General features: G+C 39.9%; 3 protein-coding genes and 1 pseudogene across 3 annotated transcripts; 1 reads left to right on the forward strand and 3 right to left on the reverse strand.

Annotated features, from left to right (window-relative positions):
* The first annotated feature begins 4,864 nt into the window (after positions 1–4,864).
* Positions 4,865–5,286, forward strand: LOC122225568 (annotated as a pseudogene).
* Positions 5,287–11,155: 5,869 nt separating this feature from the next.
* On the reverse strand, positions 11,156–12,091 carry TAS2R7 (taste 2 receptor member 7). The gene has a single exon (XM_042948423.1). It carries the CDS (start codon positions 12,089–12,091, stop codon positions 11,156–11,158), a length of 936 nt encoding a protein of 311 aa, XP_042804357.1.
* A 4,145-nt stretch (positions 12,092–16,236) lies between these two features.
* TAS2R8 (taste 2 receptor member 8) lies at positions 16,237–17,165 on the reverse strand. Its single transcript, XM_042948282.1, is given in 5 exon segments — positions 16,237–16,552; positions 16,554–16,789; positions 16,792–16,920; positions 16,922–16,954; positions 16,956–17,165. Coding segments are annotated over 5 exon segments (924 nt in total).
* A 1,862-nt stretch (positions 17,166–19,027) lies between these two features.
* On the reverse strand, positions 19,028–20,041 carry TAS2R9 (taste 2 receptor member 9). The gene has a single exon (XM_042948284.1). The coding sequence runs from the start codon at positions 20,039–20,041 to the stop codon at positions 19,028–19,030; it is 1,014 nt and encodes a 337-aa protein (XP_042804218.1).
* Between the last annotated feature and the right edge of the window lie 7,272 nt (positions 20,042–27,313).

A 27,313-nucleotide genomic window follows, 5' to 3' on the forward strand; every position in this document is an offset into this window, starting at 1 on the left:
AAGCGTGGAAGGGATAACCAGCGTGGTCAGAGTGGTGGCCAATGACAAGGAAAACCAACTAAAGAGGCCCTCCCGTGATCCCTAAGTATCAGTTGTATTCTTCTTCCCTTATCTAGTGAATTTCTCTTTTTAAATTTCCTAATTCTCTCTTCTTGTTTATGTTCCTTTCTCTCATTTAAATCTTGACTTTAATCCCTCTTAAACTTCTTATCTTTGTCTCAATTCTCCTTGCCTCAATCCTACCCATAGAAAAGTCTCCCCCATTCTCATAAGAGCAGGTATTACTTTCATCCTGAGCTTTTCTTTTTCTTTCTTTCTTTCGACTCTGTCTTTCTTATATTAACCTACAACCTCCCTAAGATTTACCTTCCCTCTCCTCTTCCTCTTCTCTCCTCTCTTCCCTTCTCCTTACTGTCTCCTGGCCTCTACCCTTCATGTCCTCCTCCTTCCTCTCTCTCTCTCTTTACATGATTTCTTGTAATGAGACTCCCCACTAGTAGAAATATCAGCATAGATAATGTCCAAGCCAACTTAATACTTCTGTCTAAAATTCTTCTCTTTCTTTTAGAAATTGATAGCGATCAACTGGTGACCATGGACTTTTCAGTGGCGTATACTTGGCCTTTCCTTTCTCCAACTTCAAATCATCAGTGAAGTCATCAGCATTAAAGCCCTGGCTCTTGTTTTCCTTCTAGGGTCACGGTTCTGAGTCAGGGGACAAGAAGGACAGGTTTGGAAATACAAAGCCCTGACCGGACTCCAAATGTTCTGTGTCATGCAGCTTTATAGGTAGCTCTGATTTTAATAATTTTGTGACAACTTAACTACCACCCATATTACAAAGCAAAAAATTTTATTCTTAAGACCAGTAATGGAGTTTGCCACGTTCAGATTACCAATATACATACCCTTTTCTCAACCAAAACACAGAGAGAATTACCTTGTAAACTCCCTTGATTTCTGGAAGTCCTTTAATGCATGTGTGCCATATTATGGCTCAAATGTTGGTGAGGATATGAAGAAAAGGGAATGCTCATGCACCATTGATGGGAGTGCAAAATGGTGCAGCCACTACGAAAAACGGCATAGAGGGAGAGGCTGGGTGGCTCTGTCGGTTAAGTGTCTGACTTTAGCTCAGGTCATGATCTCACATTTTGTGAGTTCGAGCCCCACATCAGGCTCTGTGCTGACAGCCTGGAGCCTGGAGCCTGCTTCAGATTCTGTGTCTCCCTATCTCTTTCTGAGCCACCCCCGCTCACATTCTGTCTCTCTCTCTCAAAAATAAACATTAAAAAAACAAAACAAAACAAAACCCAGGATAGAGGTTCCTCAAAAAATTAAAAATAGAACTACAATATAATCCAACAATTCCACTTCTGGGTATTTATCCAAAGAAAATGAAAATACTATTTTGAAAACATACATGTACTCCTAAGTTCATTGCAGTGTTATTTCCAGTGGCCAAGATAAGGAAGCAAATGAATGGATAGAGAAGATATGGTATATGGATACAATGGAATATTATTCAGAGATAAAGAAAGAGGGAAACTTTGCCATTTGTGACAACACAGATGGACTTAGACAGTATTATGCTAAATGAAATAAGTCTGACAGAACAAATACCATATGATTTCACTTATAGGTGGAATTAAGAAACAAAACAAATGAACAAACAAAACAAAACAGAAACAGACTCATAGATACAGAAAACTATCCAGTAGTTGCCAGAGGGGGGTGGGGAGAGGAGGGGCAAAATAGGATTAAAAACCAGATTAAAAAGGTACAAACATACATTTATAAAATAAATAAAATACAGGGATATAATGTACACAGAAGGAATACAGTTAATAATATGTAACAATTTTGTATACTGATAGATGGTAGCTAGATTTACCAGGGTAATCACTTCATGATGTATATAAATGTTGAATCACCATGTTGTACACTTGAGACTAATATAATATTGTGTGTCAACTACACTTCAATGTTTTAAAGTTTATTTATTTATTTAGGGAGAGAGAGAAGCCCAAGCAGGCTGTCACTGTCAGCACAGAGCCCAATGTGGGGCTCAAACTCACGAACCGTGAAATCATGACCTAAGCCAAAATCAAGAGTCAGACAAACACTTAACTGGCTGAGCCGCCCAGGTGCCTCGACACCTCAATTTTTTTTTAAATGGGGAGAAAAGCGACAGAAAAAATAAAAATAAATAAAGAGGTAGGGGAAATTTGGACACACACATGTACACAGGGAGAATGCCATGTGAAGATAAAGGCAGAGGTTGGGGTGATATAGCAGAAGCTAGGGAACACCAAAGATTACCCGCAAACCACCGGAAGCTAAGAGAGACGCCTGGAACAGATCGTCCTCAGAGCCCTCAGATGGAACCGACATCTTGTTCTTGGACTTCCAGTCTCCAGAAGTGTGAGGAAATAGATTTGTGTTTTTTAAGCCCCTCCGTTTGTAGTATGTTGTTACAGCAACCTCAACAAAGTAATACAGCATGAAAATTTACCTACCAGATTTCTTAAATGAATGAACCCACTTACATTAATTACAACACACTTCTTCCATCCACCCCGAAGCCCCTGAGTGGAGATCGACAGAAAGAGCTTTTACATGAAAGCATCTCTCAGTTGGGCTTCATGTAGACAGTTTAGGAACTGTCTAAAAGATCTTGTTTCTCTGAGTGTCCACATTTGAGTGTACCTACGGGGACCCACGTATGTAAATACACGTGGCCTCAAAAGGCAGACTATAAAATTTGGGTGAGGATAAAAATGAAGATTCTAGTGGGAATTTCTATCAAGAATATATAAGTCATTTGTTTTTAGTATTAGTATTAATGAAGAATTTACAGACACAGAGTAAAAGAACAGACACAAAGTAAACATGTTTAATTCTGGGTATGCCCACATGCCCTGCCAAGTTCAGTTCTGAAATCAGATTTTGAACTGACCTTCTCCTTGGAAGCAGAATTAATCTCTGGTTATGCTGGTGTTCTCAGTACCCTGATAGACTTGTCATACAATTTCTGAAGGAATGGGATCATTCTACAGATGGGGTTGGGTACATTTCACAAGGCAAAATGTATGAAGGTATATAAGCCTGAGGGTGTAAGCATTTGAAAGTGACCTGGATGAGGATTTAAGAATAAAGTAGGAGCTTTCTTTTTACTACTCCAGCAAGGTAGGAATCCCAGCTGTGATCTTTTCCAATGTTCCATTCCTTACTGAAAGCATAGGGGGAAAAAAAAAACATAAAAAATAAAAATGAACAGGCCTCATAATAACACTAGTCATTAAAGATAACTGACAGTAACTTATTAGATAATGGGTTACTATCATTTCAATCTAAATACTGGACAGCAAAGCTCATGGTCTTATATCCAAATCAATAGGTTTGCATAACTTAAAATGACTAAACAGGTGAGGACATTCACAAATAACCCATTAAATGCCCTGCTTTGTTTTCAGAAACAGATACCAAAACGGGGCTCTCCTAGTTACTCACATGCCCAGCAATATTATCTTCAGTTCAGAGCTCTCTTCCCCGTTTCTTCTCTCCCAACATTGTCCAGAAGAGCTGTTTCCCAGCCCACTGGGAGGAACTTCCAGCCTGCTGACATTAAAATAAATCTCTTCATAAGGAGGTACCCCTCCTCCTAAAACAAAATTTTACATAAAAATTTATACCCCAGACTGAGGTATTTGCAAAGAGAATGATCACGCTACTCCCACTCTCCAAAAATTTCTTTGTTGCCCATAGGATCGATCACAGTTTGTCCCTGGCAACATTCTTCACAATCTGGAAATTCACATCTCCAGCTTTCCCTTCCTGTGTTCTCTTCAATTTTACTGGATTGTTCAGCGTCCCGGGACCATCGAAAATACTACATTATATGCATAGCTTTAGCCACACATGTCCCTTCACCTTCTTCCCTGCCTCCGCTCTCCAAAGTCCAGATCACATAGCATCTCCTGCAGGAAGCCCTCCTTTCTCCACTGCTCTCAACTTTGATAGTTCTTTTGCCACTTTGCTGACAGTGGCCATCATTTTGTACAAGCTAAATCTTCCATTAGATCTCGCATTCTTTGAGGACAGGAACAGTGTTTCATGTACCTTCATATCCTCAGTGCCAAGAATAGCACCACTTGAGGACATTGAAGAAGACAATGCAGAAGTTGTTGTTTTGCATGCGTTTGACCTTGGGGGCTTAATCATGTGATTCTAACTGAACAGGAAACACTCCCTAAAGATGAAGTTCTTCTGCCCTACTTAGAGTTCTAGGCAACAAATTCAAGCAGTTTAAGAATAGCTTTTTTTTTTTTTTTTCCAGCCACGCTTAAATGCCAGTCACAGAGAGGATTCTACAGCCCAGTCATATTTTAAGGATAGGCGTGGGTACTTGTCTGTAAACTTTAATTACACGTTTTAAATTTTACCGCACAGGAGTTAAATACCAAATCACCTTGTTCTTTTCTAGATACTTGGAAATCCTGATTACATTTGGGGAAGAATTTTCCCCTTACGCAGTGAGAACGAGCCTGAACTGAGACTCACAATTAGTTACCTGTACAATATTTTGTCTTTTAAAATGGAGTTATACGGTTGGTTCCAAAGCAGGCAGAGAAACTGCAGTCTCCACTAGCATCTGCCCAGTGAGCCAAGAATCAGACTGATCCAAAACCCGATCATGCACACCTCACTATGCAAGAGCTGCTTTACGAAGAAACCAAATGTATGTGTGTTTCTACCTCTTTGGCACCGAATTGGTACGTGTGTTTGAAGGATGGAAGACAAAAGCTTACAGCTCCATCTTCTCTGCCCTCGGAGAAGCCCTCCTGGCCCTCATCACCAGAAAATGTAGGCCTGTGCAAAGTTCGTCTCTCTCTTCCTCTTGATCAGGAGGAACTCTCAGCTGTTGAACCCCACACTGTCTGCAGTGGTGCTAATTCCAGACAGGCCGACAGATGAGAGGCTCAGCAGCTTGGCAGCCCCACATCCCTGACCTCACTTACTCTTAGCCGCAGCTTCTGAACCAGCACCATTTCAAAGGGGCACTGACACAGCAGCCAAGTTCACTGGGGCTGGGCTGCCCTGGTGGGGGTGGCTGGCTCTGGGGCCAGAACTGGGACTGGGTTTGGGAGCCTCATCACTGGGTATGCCAGGAACCCCTCTCTGAAGCAACAGCTCTTCTCCTATGCTCTTCCAGGCTTTGCCCTCCCAGAACCGCTGGGGCTCTTTTGCCTGATGCTGGCCTTTCGCATCCTCTTGGTCATGTGAAGGAGCTGTCTCCGCCTCCCATAGGTCTTTTTCCTGTGTCTCTTCTGCCCTGGATGTGCCTTTTTCTATGCCTCCCCAAGCTGCCTAGGGAAAGTGGTTGGCTCAGGGTTTGACAGAGAGAAGACAAATAAATACTGCGTTAATAAGAAGACAAAGACAAAACAAAACAAAGCTTGCTGATATCCACTCGATGAGACATTCTATCTACCCAAAACTTAAGAAACTTCAGGACTGTGTTCTGATAGGAGCTAAGCACATCCATCTCAATTCTGTTCTTGAGAACAAAGTAGATGACCACGGGGTGGGTATGCAGACCCAATGGAGCCACAGAAGGATTTGTCCCCCCGGGGCTTCCACTCTCACTGAAAGATCATGATGGCATTTTAGTTGCTCTGATCTGACCGTCTGGTCATATCTCATATTTAACAACTCTCAAAAAATGTAATTACCTCTTTCCCTAGGTCCCAATTACTCTGTTAATTGAATGCAATTCCTTTTGGGGAGGATTGAAACTGGGAAGGCATGTACCATGAAACTTGGCAACGTCATTCCCCAGTGGGACCCAGGCTCTTCTTCAGTCAATGAAGTGAAGTGACTAAGAGTTGGAAGCTTGAGAAGGAATAATGTTTTTCCATTACAGTAACTTCTTAGCATTCATTTTTTTTTCTTACATAATCCAAGAAGCACCTTACTTGATTGTCTATCTCTCTGAATCCTAGGAATATCACTTTTCTTAATGCTGACCACAGATTCCTGCAGATCAATACATGATGATTAGCACTCTGGCTGGCCTTGCTGCTCAATATGGTGAGGCTAGTTCAGTGTTACAACAGGCAATTCTGATGTATTCATGGGTACATGGAACGCGGGTTCCTGGCAGCCTCTCCCATCAGCCAATTCTGGCCTGCGGAGGACATCCCATCATTGAGTCCTCAGTAATGCCAGTGTTCCCCTCACCAGCACATTCATGTTGCCTCAGGAAGAAAATATCCGCAGGGATCTTCTGGAGAACATAGTGAGGCGGTGGTTTCTTGGGTCTTACGTAGTTAACCCTTTCTGACGTTACCATCTCCCTGAACTTTCCGATCCTTCTTAATACCATGTCAATGGCATTGCAGCAACTCTACCTTATACATGAGGCCAGCATTGTGTACAAGTTTCATGGAGCTTTCCCAACAGAATTTTAGGGCTGGATTTATGTGCCCTTGCCAGAATCCGAACCCTAAATCATTATGGAGGGTGCCCAGGTCAACAAATTCTCCATACCCAGACGGCATAAAGAGAACCTTTTGATCCATCACTCTCAAGACCCGTGTCCAGTATGTTCTATTATTTCTGCTGATAATGTTAACAACATGTGCTAGTATTAGCTTGAAGCTATATTCTTTTGGAACTTACCTTATTAGGTAAGTTTGCACTTACCTTATTAGGCTGTGTTGAAACTTTGTCCTGAAGTAATGAGGAGTGGCAGGGCATTTCTTGAGCAGAATAAATGTCAACTTGGCTCAAATGGAGTCAATTGAACAGTTTTCAGGAGTGGGGACGCTCTCCTGCTCTTGTAAGTGGTAAGGGTTTGCCCTTGCTGGCCCCGAGGGTTCCAGGAAATCTGGATGTTTCATATTTTTAGGTTCATCCACCTAAAGAGCCCGATCTTGGGTCTGAGGGTTCCACCTTTTAACGTCAGAGATAATGATTTTAACATCGTTGCCCCAGCAATTACTACCGTCTCCTATACTATTATTCCTTTCTCTATTGAATCATTTCAATTTGCAGGCACACACTGTATCATCCAACTTGAAAACAAAACCAGTGAAAACACGAAAATTTTGTCTTGCTCCCATGTTCTGTTCTCTACTCTCCTTAATAATAAAACTTACTAAAATGTTATACATTCACCATCTGTCTGCTCTCTCATATTGTATTCCCTCCTAAACCTTTTCCACAGAACCTAGCTTCTGTCCCTACGCTTCACTAATATCGCTCTTGCCATTGGATCATCAATTGCATCCATCTTGCCAAAACCAATGGTGACTTTGTTTTCCCAATTTTACTGTTTTTCTCAACATCATTTGAAAGCTGACCTCTCCCTCCTCCTAACACAATGACATCTCTTGCTCCCGTTCTACCAGACATTCTGTCCTTTTTTTCGCATCTTCCTCGGAGCTCTTTCTTGTCTTCTTCTGCTGGTCCTTTCTCTGTAATTTAACCTCCAACGATTTGAATATCTCAGGGTTTAGATCTGGTGTCACTTCTCTATAACTTTTTTAGGTAATCCCATTTATATGTTGATGATGTCCAAATATTTATCTGTTATTTCAATCCTTAGGTACAGATTCATATATTCAGCTATCTATTTGACATTTTCACTTGGTTATTTCATAGACCTCTAAAATGTTAAATGTTAAAAAAAACAGTTTTTTTATTTTTGCCCTCCCACCCCTTATTAACATTTGCCACTCCATTTTAGGTGGCAGTGTCGCCTCAAATGCTAATGTAAAAAAAATCTAAAAGTTTTCAGAATCTTCTTTTTCTTCAATTCCTTCCCTTCATCTAGCCAGGTAATAAGACTGATCTGCTTTACCCGTACAACATATAGAATTCATCCATTTTAAAAGGTCCTAACTCAGGGCACCTGGCTGGCTCAGTCAGTGCACCCTGTGACTCTTGATCTTGGGGTTGTGAGTTAGAGTCCCATATGGGGTGTAGAGATTACTTAGAAAAATAAAAATATTTAAATTTTAAAAAGTCTTGAGGTGCCTGGGTGGCTCAGTGGGTTAAGCGCCTGACTCTTGATTTTGGCTCAGGTCATGATCTCACGGTCGTGGGATCGAGTCCCACATCTAGCTCCAAGCTGAGCCTGGAGCCTGCCTAACATTCTCTCTCCTTCTCTCTCTGCCCCTCCCCCACTTGTGCACAAGCTCTCTCTCTCTCTCAAAAAAAAAAAAAAAAAAAAAAATTAAAATTAAAGGAAAGTAAGTGTGTGTCTCTTAAAAAAAGAGTCTTAAGTCTATTACCACCATCCAAATCTGAGCCATTATGATTTCTCACAGGGACCGCTTACTATACTATAACTTAGTAGTTGGTCCCCTTAATTGTACTCCTCCCCATTCAACACATACCATATCTATTCTTATAACCAAAGTAAGCTGAAGTCTACATATAAGTGAAATTATATTACATATAGTTTCAATTCCTTCGATGTCTTCCCATTACACTTAAAAAAATGTTTTTTAACGTTTATTCATTTTTTGATAGAGAGAGACAGAGCGTGAGTGGGTGAGGGGCAGGGAGAGAGGGAGACACAGAATCCGAAGCAGGCTCCAGGCCTTAAGCCATCAGCACAGAGCCCGACGCGGGGCTCCAACTCACGGACCATGAGATCATGACCTGAGCCGAAGTCAGAAGACTGAGCCACCCAGGTGCCCCTTCCCATTATACTTAAATCTAAATTCCCTCTGATTACCTACATGGCTTTTTACAATCCTGCCAGTCACCCCTTGCTCTGGTCCTACTCTGCTCTTACTTCTTCAAACACTTGCTCCTCAGGGTACTGGCACTCACCAGGATATTATTGGTCCAAGATGGTGCATGACTGGGTTATAATTGTGACTCAAGTTTCGGCTTGAAATCTCAGTGTCTCAGGTAGGTCTAGTCTGACTACACTATGTAAAGCAATTCCTCTCCTCCAGTTATTCTCAGTTGCATCAGTCATGACTTATAACCCTGAGTTTGTTTACTTGATCGTTATCAGTCTTCCATAATGTTTTCCATGACTATGCATTACGTGAAAGCATGGACTTTATCACATTTCATCTGTATTTATAGCACCCAGGGCCATGCTTAACACGCGGATGTTCAACGTGTGAGTGTGTATGTACTTATTAAATAAGAAATAAAAACAAGAAGGAAGGGGAACCAGGGTGGCTCGGCCACTTAAACGACCGATTTTGGCTCAGGTCATGATCTCACGGTTTGAGAATTTGAGCCCCGTGTGGGGCTCTGTGCTGACAGCTCAGAGCCTGGAGCCTGCTTCCAATTCTGTGTCTCCCTCTCTCTCTGCCCCCCCCAAAATGAATAAACAAACAAACAAACAAAAAGAAGTAATTTGTTTGCACTTTCTGTAACCAGTTGGCTACGTTCGTTCTCTTAGAGTAAGCCTAAAAAACTCTACTCCAAACACCAGGAGTAAAAGAAGTAGTACAGATGCTTCTTCCAACTCAGAGTTATTACCATTTTTGCATGATTTCTCCGAATTAATATAATCTCAGAAGCTAAACCACTTGTTTTGGCTACATCATTTTCATCCTCAATACGCCAGTAAGTGGAAGTATGTACATACAGTAAGATATTCCTAATATGGCTTCTATTTCTACCTTAGTATCCTTTGCCTGGCTGTTATTCAGAGAAATTGGATACTGAGGTGTTATTTTTGTAATGTGAGTAGATGATCAAGTTTCTAGGGTCCACAATATGAAGACATGAAGTTTCCAGGATTTCCTTTAGCCCTCAGGGGTTTGTTGTTGTTGTTGTTCCCTTGCCTAATAAATCTAAATAAATTGGTCTCTGCATAGGTGGGTGGTGGGGACAGATACTCTTTAAGTCAATATTGAAAAGAATGTAAGCTTCAGTTTATGCATCTAATTGTCTATTGTTTCTTTAACTTACAAGGCAGTCAATATACATCTTTTTAAATCTATCGGTTTAATCAATATGTATCTTGCACTGTCAGATTCAGAGAAGAAAGATTAACATATGAAACTCAGGTGGAAGTAATTTTTATTTTTGCCAGAGTTATTGATGAGAATATTTATAAACACTTTCTCTTCTCCGGGCAAAGTTTATGGCTACTCAAGGCTGGTTAATAACAGGGTCAATCCCTCCGCAATATCCTTTCCGCAACATAAATGACATACTGTTGTTGAAGTTTCCCAAATAGACATTTCATAGATAACTTATGTATGATCCAAATAGTATTCTGGAATGTAGTGATGCTCCGTATTGAATCAATGTCTCCTTTGACAGTTTTGACGTTTTAACATCTCAGTACATAAGTTTTTGATTGAAGATCTCATCTTATGAGGGTATCACGACAATCAGTTCCCGCTATAGTCCTAGTCTGCTAAAAGCAAACTTACGCGTTGTTTGGGGGGAGAAATATACTTCAATAAGCAATAAATAGTTCTTTTTTTAGCCAACCTTGTTTTATAGAAACTTTCTATATAAACTCTCCTTCTCTCACACAGATAGAGAATCTTTCATTCATCTATAGTCTAAAATAATTTTTGAACTTGCTGTGACAGTATTTATTTTAATCACAATACATATCTTGCTTGTGTTAATAATCAGTATTAATTTCTGCCGCATTCCTAGAATTACATAACATTTGATTAAGGCTGTCACCATATTGAGCTTTTTCTGAAGGTGGAGACTAGTCAGATGATCTGAGAAAAATAGTGTAACTAGGATCCTGGGGACTGAGTGAGTTGCTTTTCATAAGAATGCAAATAACAAGGGGATGCTATTACAGTTGTTCTGAATTCGTTGTACAATTTTGCATCTAGAGAAATGATTTAGACCTAACTATGAAAATACTCTCTCCTCTGACAGTTGATATTAGGATATTAACTTTTATATGTTCTGAAACATGTTTAAAAAAAAAACTCTGAAGGGAAGGAGAGAGAGAGAGAGAGAGAGGAGCAAGAGACAAAGAGAAAGAGGCAAAATGGTCTCTAAGTTACAACTATAGTTACATTATATCTAAGAGTAATTAACCATATGAAACCAACATTAATGCAAGAACTGAAGACCACTAAGAAACATCATGTCTTCCTTCCTAGTAAATGCTAGCCTTCAGATCCGTTTGTGGTGATTAGTGATTTCTTCTTTTTAGGATACACTTTACTTTCCACAGCACCCTTAGAGACGCCTGCCGTAATTTATTGTTCCCCAGAATTAGAATCAATGAATGGCTTGGATAGATGAGAGCTATCAACTCACCAATCATCACAGCTAATTCAGTCTCTGGCATAAAGTAGCTGGAGGTGGCTACGAGAAAAGCCAAATAGTAAGCAATGAAAAGGAGGAGGAAGGAGATGACAGCTTTCATGGCTCCCACATGGGCTTCTATGCTGGGGTCCCTGCACCCCGTGGCACTGACCTTCATCTGCCTGGTATGTCTCCACAGGGAGAGGAGCAAGAGGAGAAATGAGATCACGGACACGGAAAAGGGGAATAGCGTCAACAGGTTGAGGCAAATCTTGACGGAAGCATATTGGGCTTTATTTACTCTGCATTTCACAGTTATGTTTGTTTTCTTCTTTACCTTAACACAAGACCTGAAATCATCGTTCAGATTCTCAGAGACAACAAGGCTAATAAACACAGAGAAGGCCAAGCATCCCAGCAGGATCCTAGGAATCGCACTGTCAATTTTCCACTTCATCCAGAGGAAAAGGGGATGGAAGAAATTCGCGATCTTGAGGAAATAGAAAATGCTGAGGCAGGTGGCAAACCAGACATTTAAATGGTTGGTGAGCGTCCAGAAGAAGTCAATGATTCTCATTTTTTTACCGGTAGTATAGACATCTGGATACAGCCCCAGTATAAAATAGTCTAATAGTATGATACATAATAGACAAATTCTGGATATGGCCAGACTTGTGAGGATTAAATCAATGGAGGCAATCTTCCTATTCTTGATCCAGTTCATGCAGTTTACCAATCCAATGAATGCATTCCCTAAAATCCCCATTGCAAATTCTCCAGCGGCTATGAGCATCAAGGTGCTCTCCACTTTATCCAGCATGGTAAAATACAGAAATATCCAACCGCTCCTAGTTGGACTGATGTAGTTTGAAAGGCACATCCACTTCTTAGACTTTGTTGTAATTTTCTTTACCTCTCTTATTGCAGTCTCTCTTGGGATGGAGACTGGAATGATAAGTAGAGACTGTAGCTATGATCATTAAATCCTTATCAGTCTTGAGAAGTTAATGTGATTGGTAATCCCTGGCCTGGCCACCTCGTGTATCACGTGTATGTAAAACCTGTATCAGCAGGTTTTACTTTTCCACACATGGCCAGTTTAGGCTGAGCTACATTTTAGGATGCAAATTAGACCCGTTCCCTTTCATGATCCTGCACTGTCTTTCTAAGGCTATGTTTTTTGTAAGCTTGGGATTCATTAATCTGTGGCACATACTAGTAACCTCAGTAGGACTGCTAGATTTAGCAAACAGAAACACAGGACACCCAGTTAAACTTGAATTTCAAATAAACAATGAATGATTTTTTTTTTTTTTTTTTTTTTTTTTTTAGTGTATGTACTAATCACATGAGATTGCTGAAGTTCAAATTTAATTGGGTATCCTGTGTTTTATCTGGCAAATCTAACCTCCAAAGATTTTCTAGCAAATAGAAAATGGGCCAAAATCGAAATTCACTTTGCAAAATGATAATATTGATTACTACTAAAAATCTAAAGTTTGGGTTAACATTCAAAACCATAGATTTTCAGGGAATTTAAAAGGTTAACACTAAATATAGGTTATTTGGTTCTAAAAAATATTTTAGCTCATTTATCTGGGTTGTTCAGATGAACATGCACAAGGTTTCATATCATAATGCATTGTCTTATTAGTCAAGTGACATTTAATGGTCATTTAGTTTGTGATGCTATATTTATTTTCATTTTTTTAATGTTTATTTATTTTTGAGAGAGAGAGAGGGAGAGACAGAGCACGAGCAGGGGAGGGGCAGAGAGGGAGGGAGACAGAATCTGAAGTAGGCTCCAGGCTCTGAGATGTCAGCACAGAACCTGATGTGGGGCTCGAACTCACAAACCACAAGATCATGACTTGAGCTGAAGTCAGACGCTTAACGGAATGAGCCTCCCAAGCACCCCTGTGATGCTATATATATATAATGAGATGAAGGAGTCATAATAAAAAACATCGATTACCTTTATATTTTCCCTTTTCATTTAAAAGGTACTCAAGGGCAGTTGTACACATGAAAGAAGAGAGCAAAATCCTGTGTTTTGATCTACCCTCTGCCCTCTGCCATGCCAAATTGTATCTGAGAATCTACATCCTTAGCTCTTCGAGACTATTCGGCAGGAGACCGATGATGAAACTTACCTCATTCCTACAGACAAACTCTTACCTTTATGCAGCTTCTCTAAATTGAGAGTTACTGAGAAACACTTTGCAACATAGTGTTTCCACGGAATAATTCTAGGGGTGCTCATACCTTCTTTAGGAACACGTATCTTCTCATCCATCCTCAAAGGACAAACCTTCATTCCTGACATGCAGCTCTGATTTGGGGGGGGGGGGGAACATGCCTCATTCTGTAGCCATCTTCACAGATGACTGCTTTCCTCTGAGCTTAGAAATGATCCCTGACCCAAGCACATCATTTCCTTTTCCATAGTGTCCTGGTAAATAAAGGGCCTTCAGTAACTACAATCATACCTTTACCGAAATAAATTTTAGAATACGTTTTTTGTTTGTTTGCAAGTAAGAGTAGATTTTATACATAGCTGTGTAGTATAGCATGGAATTTATGGTGCCCGTACTATGAAAGCAGGATGAAAGTTCCTTGAAAGATTAAAAATATAACTATCGTATGATCCAGCAAGCCCGATTCTGGGTATTTATCTAAAAGAATTTAAATAATGGAGTGCTAGGGTGGCTCAGTTGATTAACCATCCAACTCTGGATTTCGGCTCAGGTCATGACCTCACAATTTTGTGAGATCGAGCCCCATATTTGGTTCTGCACTGACAGTGAGCCTGCTTGGGATTCTGTCTCTCCCTCTCTCTCTCTGCCCCTCCTCCATGCATACTCTTTCTCTCTCTCTCTCAAAATCCATAAACTTAAAACAATAAATAAATTGAAATCAGGGTCTCAACGTGATATTTGCACTCACGTTTATTGCAGTATTATTCACGACAGCAAAATATAGAAGCACCCTAATTGCCCCCTGACATATGAATGAATAAAGAAAATGTGTTACATACAGACAAGGGATTATCATTCAGTCTTAAAGAGAAGAACATCTTGCAATACGCAAACACACGGGCGGACCTGGAAGACATTGGGCTAAGTGAAATAAGGTAGTTACAAGAAGGACAAATATTGCCCAGTTCCACTCATATGGGTATCTAGAATAGTCAAATCATAAAAGCAAACAGCAAAACAGTGGCTGCCAGGGCCCGAAGGGACATAAGAATGACGAGTTGCTATCCGATGAGTATCAAGTTTCAGTTATGTGAGAAATATAGGTTCTAGAGATATGCTCTACAATATTGTGTTTACAGTTAACAACTGTTAACCATACTTTGTACACTTAAAGATTTGTGAAAAACGTAGATCTCATATTAAATGCCCTAACTACAATAAAAAAAAAAAAAAAAAAACAGTAAAGAAAACAGAAAAAAAAAAAATTGTGCGAGAGTGTTTGGTCACCAGCTTACTACTTTGAACCCCGGTCATGGTCAGTGGAGGTATTTCAAACACTGGAGATACAGAAAACTAAATATGGAGGAAAGGACTTCAGACTAATGGAGGGAAACCTTCCCAGAAGTACTAATCTTATAAAATATTTATTGCATCTAAACCTGCAGAAGAATTTAAAGTTCGTTTCAGTGAAGAATTAGCAGATATTTTGCAGAATACACTAATTTATCCCATCAAGAGAACATCAGTTCTCCTGTCTTGTACAACAAATAGCATCCGAAATGCTAGGATATTAGAAATATAGTTGATTAAGTTTATATACATAAGACTGTAAACATTGGGACTTTACGGAGTGAATTTTACATCATCATATGCAGAAAAATTGATAATCTTCAGGCAATTAATATTTTAGTTATAACAAAAGGAAATGAGTAGATTGAAATAGACCAGAATTTGACATAGCAAATGGCGGGAGCTGAAATGCACAGTCATTATCGGAACAGACGTGAATTTAGACGTGCCAGATCAAGTGTTTCAGTGCTACTCTAGTAACGAAGGATTTGTTGTTCACAGTAGAATGAGGTTTTTGTAGTGACTCTTTATTTTTCTTCTTTTTGTGTGCGTGTAATTTACTCTGTATGTGTTATGGGCTTACATTGCTTTTTTACTGATAGCATGTAGTTGCCCTACAATGCATGCTAATTTCTTCTCAATGAATTGCTTTTCTAGAGTCTTGAGTGGTAAGAGCCCTTGCAGGTCTTATTAAGAAAGGAACCTGAGCAAAGCAGTCTGATTGATATTACTTACCCCCATCCTTTTACCGAGATTGTGAAGAGCACTTAGGAATACCCTTAGAGAGAGATGCTTGAATGAGTTCTGTTCCCATCCTACTGCTGCCTGAACAGCAAGTTGTTTGTACAGAAATTTAATTTCAAGGAAAATGAATAGGAGGTTCCAGAATAAGGTCCGCCAGAATATATTATGTAGGAGACAACCTAAAGCCTCACTCACTTGGGAGGAGACAGATACATAACTGGGAAACTGAACCAGACATGGGACAGGGGAGATCCGAGTTCCTAGTTAATAATCCAAATGGGAATGACCCAACAGAGCCACCAAGGGGGCAAAATTAAGGGTCAGCAATGTAAATATGTGATAGGGAAAAAATGAAAAAAATCAATGCAGTTCAGTGCACTCTACCATGAGCCAAAGTAAAATCTTAAAGTAACTAGGCAGTACATGCCTAACCTCTGCAGTAAGGCAGCAAAAAGAGTAAGTGTGAGCTCTGAAATTCTCAGAGGAAAGAGTGAAGGTGAGAATCTGGGATGTAAAGACACAGAAAGGATATATACATTCATGTGCTAATAGGCCTCAAGAACACTTCAAGATGTGTACCCAAAATAAATGGGATAACAGGACGAAGCAAGAGTGTATTTTTTTAATTAGGCAACAAGATTTGGTTTTCAAGTTTATGTATAAAGCTAAGATTTTACATCATGCAGGCTGTTTTGCCATATCTTGGCATCCTGATAGATGCCTGCCTCAGCTTGTTATTCCCAATAATTAAAATGAGTGAATGACCAGAAGGATAGAGAATTGGTATAGCTTCTCCAAACATCACAGCGAATTTGCTTTCTTTCATAAGGTGGCTAAAAGTCGCCAAAAGGGAAACCTCATAATACACAAAAAGGAGGAAGAGAAATGAAGTCATAGTTTTCATGGCTCCTGCCTGGGCCTCTGTGCTGGGACCTCCACAGCCTGTAACACTGGGTTTCATTTGCTTGACATGTCTCTGTAGGGACATAAAGAAAAAGTGAGATCAATGACACAGTCCATGGGACAATTGCCAACAGGTTAAAGAGGGTCAGCGGGTTGAAGAATTGACTCTTACTTACATGGAACATTCCAGTGCAGTTACTTTTATGTTCTGCAATTTTATGAAACTCCTAATCATAATTTGGTGTCATTGCCAGTAGAAGGCTGACCAAGGAGGAGATGGCCAAACAGCCCAGCAGAATCCAGTGAATCACTCTGTCAATTCTCCCTCTTCAGCCAGAGAAAAAAGTGGGTGGGAGAAGTTGGCTATCTTGAGGAAATAGAAAACATTGAGGCAGGTGGCAAACCATATACTTAAGTCGTTGGCAAGTGTCCAGATGATATGCATGATGGCTTTTTAGTTTAGCATTTTCATAAAAATCTGGGTCGAGATATCATTATGATGATATTTACTATCATTATACAGAGCAAACACATTCTGGAGATGGCTAGACTGGGGAGGATATAGTCAGTTGAGGAGATCTTTTTCTTCTTAATCCAGTCAATCCAGTTTACCAGTCCAGTGTATACATTCCCCAAAATTCCTATTATGAATTTTCCAGTTATTAGGGTCATGAAGATGTTGCCTTCTGTACAGAGCATGTTGGTAGAGAGAACACCCTGTTCTCCATTATCATTGCAGGTGGGCTAATTTACAGATTCTCAGTTGAAGGGTGGTAATAAGTTCTTCAAGTCACGAAATAATGTTTTCTTTTCATTCACTATTTGGATTTTGATATCATTCCAGGAGTACCAAGCTCTCTTTGGAAATAGGATGGCTTCTTCATTTGTGAGGACTAAACCAACTGGTTGTTCCAAACATTTTGACTAGCTTTGAGCCTGGGCAAATCATAATCATCACCCTTTAGTGAGTGGTAAGTGAAATGTTTGGTTGAAAATGCTCTCATACCCCTTAAAAGAGATTTGATTTCATGAATTTGCAACAGGCTTCTTGCTATTAAGTTTTGAGTACTCTGTTTGACCTGTTGAACTGAGTTTCAAATAGGGAGCCACAGAAAGCAAAGAAAAAAAACATGTATTCCATAAAAATCACAATGTGTAAAATGAAAGTTCATTTTCATCACCATAAATTGTAGGCCAATCAAGAGTCAGGTTTCCTGGCTCTTGGAAATGAATTTTAGTTTTGGAAATGATCAGTACAATTGGATTCTAGAAAATTAACATTCAGTCAGAGGATAATAATTTTCATTTTCATACAAATGGTTAATCAGAGAAGGATATGATACCAATCTAATTATACATGCTATAGTGTTATTAGTCAGGCAGGCACGTGGCAATATTTACAAATATTTTGCCTCTATGCAGTTTTTTAATAGAAGTGAAAGATGCTAGATTAAAATTTGCTAGTTTCATTTCATTGAATGTAGGAAATGCTCCCCGTCTGAAATGTTCATCCCAAAATATTGTCTCTTGGATAATAAACATTTTCATATAAAATTAAGGAAACACACTTTATTCTCTTTATAATCAACTCTTTTTATAAGACTTACAACCTTACATTCTACATTGTAGTCATTTCTCCTGATGGGGCAATCACATTTTTAAAAATGTTAACCGAATAATGTTTTCAGGGAATAAGACTAATTCTACTATCAAATTGATTTATTCTTTCTTGGGAGACCCATTCCACAATAAATTTAAATCTAAGTAATACAAATCACAGAACGAGGGTTCTTCTTCTCTGTATTTAAGTACTTAAATAATGTAAATAACATATGTAGTATATTTCCTATTTTTATTGCATAATGTGTTACAGGAAAGCATGAAATTAATAATTTAAGGAAACCTAGTTATCTGTAAAATGTTACCAGAAACAGAATAGAAAAGCTAATGATGCTAAGAGGGAAAAAAAACCCCAAACAAACATGTCAAAGATTCTTGAGTCTAGAAGGGTAGAGAAAACATTCCAAAGAATCTTTGAGAATTAACTCTAAAGCTGGGTGGTTTTGATATACATATCCCTTAACTGTAGACCCCACACTCCTTTTCCTAGTCAAACATTTTCTTGAGATCACATCTCTTTTCCTACATTATATTTCACCCTAGAGAGGGTCTCACCAGTGTTTTATCTCCTTCCTTAATGGGACAAATCATTCTAGAAATGGAGGGGGTAGAGCAGAAAAAATAAGAACTGACCTCCTCTGGCTCAGAAGTACAGTTTCTTATAGGATCGATTTTATAGGAAGGGCTGATATGCTTTAAAACCTCTTCCGCAGCCTGTTTGCCTGAAATTCTTCTGCTGCTTTTTGAGCGCAAGGTTTTTACCAGAATAAGACAGAAAGGAGAACCTCTTTGCCTTAGGCTCATCTTTCCTGCAGACACAAGGAAATGCACGGGGCTCAAGGATAACAGTTGACTTAAAGTTAAACAAGATGGAAATGTGAAGGAACACAAAGGGAAATTTAGAATAATGATAGATATGCATGACTCTTAACAGCATACAATTAAGCAAATGAATGTAATCCCCGGGGAGAAGGGAGACAGTCTTTTGTTGATTTCTTTCTCCCCATATTCAGGATTCTCTGTGGAACAAGAGGTTTCCTTCTTTTGTGGAAGCCCTTCACACACCTTAGCACCTTCAGAAAGGCCTCCCTCAGTTTGCTGTTGCCCATGATCAGGATGAACGAATGGCTTGATGGGAAAATGACAGTGACTATGCCACCAAACATCAGCACTAACCGCCCTTGAGGAATCAGGAAGCTAGAAGTGACTACAAGAAAGACTGCATAGTACATGATGAAGAGAAGCAGAAAGATGGTCACTGCCTTTATGGCCCTCATGTGTGCCTCTGTGCTAGAGTCCCTGGACCCGGTGGCGTAAAGTTTCATCTGCTTAGTGTGTCTAAAGAGGGAGAAAAGTAACAAGACAAAGGAGAGTAGGCACAGAGCAAAGGGAACTAGAGCCCCCAGGTTCAGGATAATCAGTTTGAAAGCGCTTGGGGCTTTACTCACTCTGAATTCCCAAGTTATGTTTTCCTCATGATTGATTTCGACATGACCCCAGGATCCCCCTTTCAAAAAGACACTAATAATTATGGAGGTGAGGAAGGACGCCAGAAAAAGCCCCAGGACGACTCTGGTAACGTTTAGCTTCAGCCAGAGGAACACCGGGTGGGATATGTTGGCTATCTTCAGTAAGTAGAAAATGCTGAGGCAAGCAGTGAACCAGACACTTGAATGGTTGCTCAGTGTCCAGAAAGCATCCAAGGTGTTTATTGTCTCATTTTGAGCATACGCATGTGGAGAGAGCAGCAGAACAAAGCCATCTGCAGATACCACACACAACACACAGATTCTGGAGATGGCCAAACTCACCAGGATGATGTCAATCACGGAGCTATCTCGCCTTTGGAGCCAACCAGTGCAGTTAACCAGTACAATAAATCCATTTCCCCAGATTCCTATAGTCAATTCACCAGCAATCAAGACCATATACATTACCTCCACTGCACTTGGCATGTCAGCAAAGTTCCTGTCTGGGATATCACCGATGACGGTGTCTGCTTTCAGCTGACCAGTGAAGGATGGTGTTTAAGTCTGCCACTGTCGTCCTGCCGGGTATTTGTCTTTTGCTGTCCTCTTTGTCGGCATTGATCCAGGTCTGTGAGATAGCCAGGTCTGCCCCGGGTGACAACGGCCTGCCTGCCGACCCCACTGATTGACCAGTCCTGGCTCTCAAGTGAAGTGATGATTGCAAGCCTCTAAGATGCAAATAGGAATGGATCTGATTTCTTGGATTTGCACAACCTTTCTCCTTTTAAGCTCCGTATATTTTGGAGTCTTTGAATTTAAGCTTTAGACCAGGAACTGCAAGAAAGAATCAATTACTTGGAAAACAATGGATCCAATTTAATTCGGAGATGTGGCAACATGACCACCTCTGATGATTTGCAAAGTACCCCCAAGTTATGGTCCATTTTGTGCAAATGCATGTTTGGGAGATTAAAAATGATTGCTAATTTAGAGTGTAGATAGTTAATGTGACTAATTTCAGCCTTACAGCAATGTATTCACTTCATTAATTAGAATAACTCAGGTAAGGCAGCTGTGGTTTTCAATTTTCTTGTAAGGACGGTTATTTTATTTCCAGCTCTTTCGCCTGGGAATGGGGAAGACTGAGCACCGAAGATATTCGAGTTGTGCCTGTTATAACACAGAATTTCACCTCGGAATCTGTACTTGTATGCAGCCGATTATGCTTTGTTAAAATCTGAGTGCGATCTTCCTTATAATGACTCTTTAATAACGGATACCGATTTCGAAGACAAAACATACTTGATCATATTGCTAGTATTTGTGTGGATTTTTGGTTGTTTCGTGATTTAAGACACATAGCATCTAAATCCACAAAACAATAAACCAAGGTATAGTAATATTCTCTTGCACTGACTTTACTGTTTCACCAACTTAACATGTAAGCTGGAGGCTTCTAGGCTTTGCTATCACTGGAGGGGCTGCTTTGTCAGAGACAAAGGGCTTGAGGTGATGATCTCAAGAAAATGCCCAACCTCATTTGTATACGTGTTTTACGTATGTTGGTGACAACAGACCCTGAGTCTGAGACATTGAGGACTGGAGACGAAGAGTGCCACCCATTAGGTGGGTTAGGAGTCAAGTACCTTTTTACATATTTAAAAGCCATTTGAATTTTTTTTGATGGACTATTTACATATTTGCTCATTTTTCTACCCTTTTAATGAATTTCTACGGTGTTTATACCTTAGAGAAATTAGCACTTTTCCCATGTTCTGTATCGACAATATTTCCCACTTTGCCATTTGTATTTAGCCTTTCCGCGTATTTTTTATTTTTATTTTTTTAATGTTTATTTATTTTTGAGAGTGAGAGAGACACAGCATGAGCAGGGGAAGGGCCTAGGGAGAGGGAGACACAGAATCGGAATCAGGCTCCAGGCTCTGAGCAGTCAGCACAGAGCCCAATATGGGACTCGAACTCACGAACCGTGAGATCATGACCTGAGCCAAAGTAGGTCGGCTCAACCAACTGAGCCACCCAGGCGCCCCTCCATGTATTTTTTAAATGTAACCAAAAGTTTTCAAATTTCATATAGTTCTATTTATCAGTCTCTATGACTTCTGGATTTTGAATTATAGTTAGAAAATTTCTCCATTGAACTTTTCCTATATTTTTCTCTATTATTTTCATGATTTGCTTTTTTTTTTTTTAACAACACAACACTTAAAAAACAATTTGGGAATATATATGTATATATATCTACATTATCAAGTGTGGATCCAACTTGACTTATGGATCCAAGATGGCTATCCACTTGTTTCAATTATATTGACTTGGTAATCCATCTTGCACCCCTGCTTGAGATGCCACCTCTATTTAAATGATAATTTCCCAGGGCACCAGTTGAGGATCTGACTTTGGCTCCGGTCATGATCTCTCAGTTTGTGAATTGGAGCCCCCGGTCGGGCTCACTGCTATCAACTGGTCAGCACAGAGCCTGCTTCAGATCCTCTGTCTCCCTCTCTCTGCCCCTCCTATGCTTGTGCTCTCCCCAAAATAAATCAATATAAAAAAAACTGTTTTAATAAAATAAAAAATAAGATAAATGATAATTTCCCTTATGTATTTGCAGATGAAGTGGCTACTGTTCTTGTCTTTTAATGCATTAGTAATGACTAAAAGGACTGTGAGTGGCATGGCTATTTCCACCTGCATAAGGAGAACTTATGACAAGTTGAGATTTTAAATTTCGCCTCCTGACAGTCTGAAAACCAGAGGTCTGTGGTGGCCCTGAAAGATTCACTTGTTTTTTATGGCTGTAAGTCAGATCTAAAAGTGAATTGTGTAGATAAGAGATTTACCATATCAGATGTATTCACAGACTCATCAAGTCTCATCGAATGAAATTTAGAACAATGATGGGAAACGAGTAGGACCTTAAAACTGGGAATGAGGATATCTAGGTGCACTTGGATAAATAAAGCTGAGAATCTCAAACTCCTTTCTGGTGGAGGCAGTCCACCTTCCCATGTCAGAGGGAATCTGCCTCGTTTTGCTTGAAGACCGTATAGCAACCTCACCCAGGAAAGTTACCATGCAAAGTGATGCTTACTTCCTTTAAGATCCACCTCAGTCACCATTTTTGTCTCTAGACTCAAAACCAAGGTCCTACTACAGCGTGCTCCAGGCAGTGGGGGAGAGGACAAAGCGGGAAGATAATTACAAAATCTGACCAAGAGGGAAAACATTTATCCTCCAAAAGAATTGCAAGATTTCACACATTTATGTTGGCTGACAGTCAAAGCACACATGTAAGAACAGACTCTAAGTATTTCAGACCAAAGAGGATAGATCCCAACACTGGATCTGGGTCAACGTATTGATAATAGCTGCCCCTTTATAGAGTCTAGGTTCAGCATGTTCACTTGTGTCATTTCTCAAATCTCTTGCAATCGGAAGCGCTCGAACACAAACACAGCTAGGCAGATGTTCCTTTAAATTCATTTTCTTTTCCTTGTTGAAATACTTTGTACCATTCTTTAGAATCTTACATTCTCTGTTGATATTTTCTCTTTAATTATGCTACTGATTATTGCAGGTCAAGTCAGGCAAATGACTATATTTTCCACATGTATCAAGAATGGAATGCTGCCATAGTGGTCTTATTTTCAGACAGCTCGTATTTTTAATTATTCGCTGACTTCATCTACCCCCCCCCCCCGCCCCCGCACACACTCCAAATCCCTCACTATGTCCACTGCAATTCACAGTAAATCATCAGCCAGAAACTTGTGTTCTCATTCATTTTTCTCACAGTTCATTTTACCTTCTTTGTTTGAACTCAGAAGGTCTTAAACTTTGGCAGATTGGTGAAGACTGTGATGTCTTCAGAATAATTTTTTTAAGTGAACAAAATGAAAATGCATGGAATTTTAGAGGAATCCAGATAAATTAAAGTATATATATATATATTATATATATTATGTATATTTAAGTTGATATGCTCCGATTCGAGAGACCCCCTGAAAACAAACCACCAGAGTCCAGAGTCAAAGCCAAGCGGCAAGGGTCGTTTATTGCAGGTTCGAACCCGGTCCTCCGCGCACTCGTTGCCAGTGACGCTAACAGGCCCCGAGCGAGGATCTTACAGCTTCTTTTATAGACAGTCACAAACAAGTTAGGGATTTTTTTGTGGTTACAGAGCTGTTATTGGTTGACATTTAAATTTGAACACTCAGCAGAACTTGATTGGTTCCTGCCTTTTTTTTTCAAACCACTCAGCAGAACTTGATTGGTTCCCACCTTTAGGTCAGACCACAACCGGTCATGCCCTGGCTGGTTCCGGGAACGGCGGGGGGTGGGGGGGGTGGGGGGGGTGGGGAGGTCTTTTCTTTGCAGTTGTGAGTACACCTGGTAATTTTTCTCTTAGTCTCTCAAAGTCATCTTTATACCCAATGTGGGGATCAAACTTATGACCCCAAGATCAAAAGTCTCATGCTCTTTCAACTGAGCCAGCCAAGTGCCCCAATTAAAGTATATTTTTAATGCGATATGGTCATTTCTGTGCTTCTCTTTTCATCTGGCAGAAAGAGCAGTAATAAAGGTAAATGATAATTTGAGGTCTCTCAAACAATAGTGATTTGTGATTTCTAGAAGTAAAAATCACAGGTACTGTTAATGTTTCTATGATTGCTATTTGCATTCATACCTAGAAAGAATGCTAGGTTTAAGTTAAAGTTTAATGAAAAGGAAGATATAATTGGGTGCCCGTACAAGTTCATAGACCCCTCAATTTTATCCATAGATGCCTTATTTTAAGACCTCACATTATGCTCAGTGAAATGAGTCAGGCAGAGAAAGACAGATACTGTATGTTTTCACTCATACGTGGATCCTGAGAAACTTAACAGAAGACCAGAGGGGAGGGGAAGGAAAAAAAAAAAAAAGTTAGAAAGGGAGAGAACCAAACCATAAGAGACTCTTAAATACAGAGAACAAACTGAGGGTTGATGGGGGGTGGGAGGGAGGGGAAAGTGGGTGATGGGCATGGAGGAGGGCACTTGATGGGATGAGCACTGGGTGTCGTATGGAAACCAATTTGACAAGAAATTATATATATATGTATATAATATATTTAATATATATTTTTATAAATTATATATAATACGTTTTTATAAATTATATATATAATATATTATTATTATATATATTATATATTATATTATATTATATTATATTATATTATATATATTATTATATATATATTATTTTATATATTATATATATAAAATAAGGCCTCACAACTAAATCCTGACTCTCCTCTATGGACATTGCTTCCTCTGCACCCTTTCAAGTGGTAACTGTTCTCCCTCTCACACCCCATCGTCCGACTGAGGCGAAGCTGGCCTGGGTGTTTCCTTTCTTTGTCACTTTGAAGAGCTCATTCTCCCTACTTCCTCACAAATCACCCAGCAACTTGGAATCTCCTGTCCTCTATCTATACATTTTTGCAGTGTAATATTGCAATCATTCACCAGCCCTCCTTTTACTTTAGACTTTGGTCTATAGTTAAGTGTATTAGACTTCACCACCATTCTTTTTGCCAAAGTTCCCCCAACCATCTCTTAATTAGATAAAGTCAGCCTCTAATCTATTTCTCATGAACGGCTAGTAGGTACCGTATTTCCTGAGTCCTTGTATGTTAAAAGCATCTTCCCTTCCCCAACAACCTTGGTACTTGGAAGACAGTGTGGCTAGTTAGAATATTATTGGCTCACGCTTTTTTCCTTGCGCTTAGTGTAAATTTTGCTCTCTTTTTCCTGTTGTGGACGAATGCTGTTGAGAAGCCAGATATCAGGTTTTATTCTTTCCCTTTCGAGTGACTTGTTTTCTTTGCCTGTTTACTCAGAGCCGTTTATCTTTACATTTAAAGTCTAGCATGATGAGTAGGGGTATGTCTCTGAGCTTACCTTTCTGGAACGGTTTTCCCATGTGTGCTGTCATGCCAACGTATGGCATCAAGAAATTTATTTTTTTTTTAATGTTCGTTTATTTTTTTAATGTTTATTCATTTTTGAGAGAGAGCTAGTTGGGGACGGGTAAAGAGGGAGACAGAGGATCCAAAGCAGGCTCTGCAATGACGGCAGAAAGTCCAATCTGGGGCTCAAACCCACAAGCCAAGAGATCGTAACCTGAGCCGAGGTCTGACTCTCAATCGACTGAGCCACCCAGGCGTCCCTTTAAGAAACTTATTTTTAAAACGCTTTCTTAAATCCCCTTTTTAAGTATTAGCCCATTTCCTTACTTTGTTTTTTCTCTTCAGGGAGCCAGTTATTTGTTTACCATGGTCTACTTTTTCATATTTGCCTTTTCCTCTTTCATATTATTGTCTTTTACCATTTCTGTGTGCCTTCCTCCTTTCTCGTGTCTATCTTTTATCTCCTTTACTACTTTGTTAGGTCTATGTGCTCCTACGCGTGCTAAAATTTCTCTTCACTTCTAGGGTGGTTTTTCTGTCTTTCAATTTTTGGTTTTATTTCTATCAGCTTCTGTGTCATGTCTTCCCATTGTTTGGATACCTCTTCTTTGAGTGTTTCATTTATGGTTCAGGGTGTTTTTCACTTGTTTCATTCTCTTGAATTCATCTTAGCATGTGTATCAATTTCCCCCTGTTTCATGGTTGTTACTTTTCTAGTGTATATTCATGTACTGAAAATGCTGAAAAGGTTGGTTTTCCCTTTGTGTGTGTGTGTGTGTGTGTGTACCTGCTTTTTTTTTCTGCAGTAGTTTTATATGTATGTAGATATTTTATTTTTTGCTGTTATGATTACTGTTGTGGTGGTTCTTGGAATTTTAAGGCTATCCCTGCACCAACTACTAGCAAGGCAAAAAATTTTTTTTGACAGTTGAAGGGCTAAGGTTAAAGCTGGGTGGTCTTTAGTTATTTCTCAGCTCTGGGATCTTCTTTTTTAAAAAATTTATTTTTAATGTTTATTTATTATTGAGAGAGAGAAACAGTGTGTGAAAGGGGGAGGGACAAAGAGAGAGAGAGAGAGATGCAGAATCTGAAGGAGGCTTCAGGCTCTGAGCTGTCAGCACAGAGCCCGATGCAGGGCTCGAACCAACAAACAGTGACATCGCGACCTGAGCTGAAGTCGGATGCTTTACTGACTGAGCCACCCAGGCCCCCCTGGGATCTTCTTGAGTTACTACAGTTTGGACACTTTCATTATTATATATCGTTATTCTATGGACAGACTTCCTCTTATTTTCCAGTTTTACCTTGTTTCTCTTACCTGTCTTGCTTGGTTTTGGCTTGTGCCTCAAAGAGATGCTGCTTCAGCTTTCTGTTGTGTCTTGCTGTCTCCCTGAGAGGCACTGCCTTCCTGACCGTGACCTCATGCCCCAAGCATTTTGCATGCCTCTTCATTGCTACTCTTCTGTAGCCAAGTGCAGTTAGCACACAGTCTAACTCATCTTTTTCTCAGGGTGTGGACCTTATGGACGGCATCTGGCTTTTGTCACTTCTAGGGTCCTTCTAAAGCCTCTGCTTCTCTGGGGGCGCCTGGGTGGCTCAGTCGGTTAAGCATCCAACTTCGGCTAAGGTCATGATCTCCCAGTTTGTGATTCAAGCCCCACGTCAATCTCTGGGCTGACAGCAGCTTGGAGCCTGGAGCCTGCTTCAGGTTCTAGGTCACCCTTTCTCTCTGTGTCCCTCCCCCGCTCGTGTTCTGTCTCTGTCTGTCTCTCAAAAAT

This window comes from Panthera leo, chromosome B4, assembly GCF_018350215.1.
Source record: "Panthera leo isolate Ple1 chromosome B4, P.leo_Ple1_pat1.1, whole genome shotgun sequence".
In the NCBI taxonomy this organism is placed as follows: domain Eukaryota; kingdom Metazoa; phylum Chordata; class Mammalia; order Carnivora; family Felidae; genus Panthera; species Panthera leo.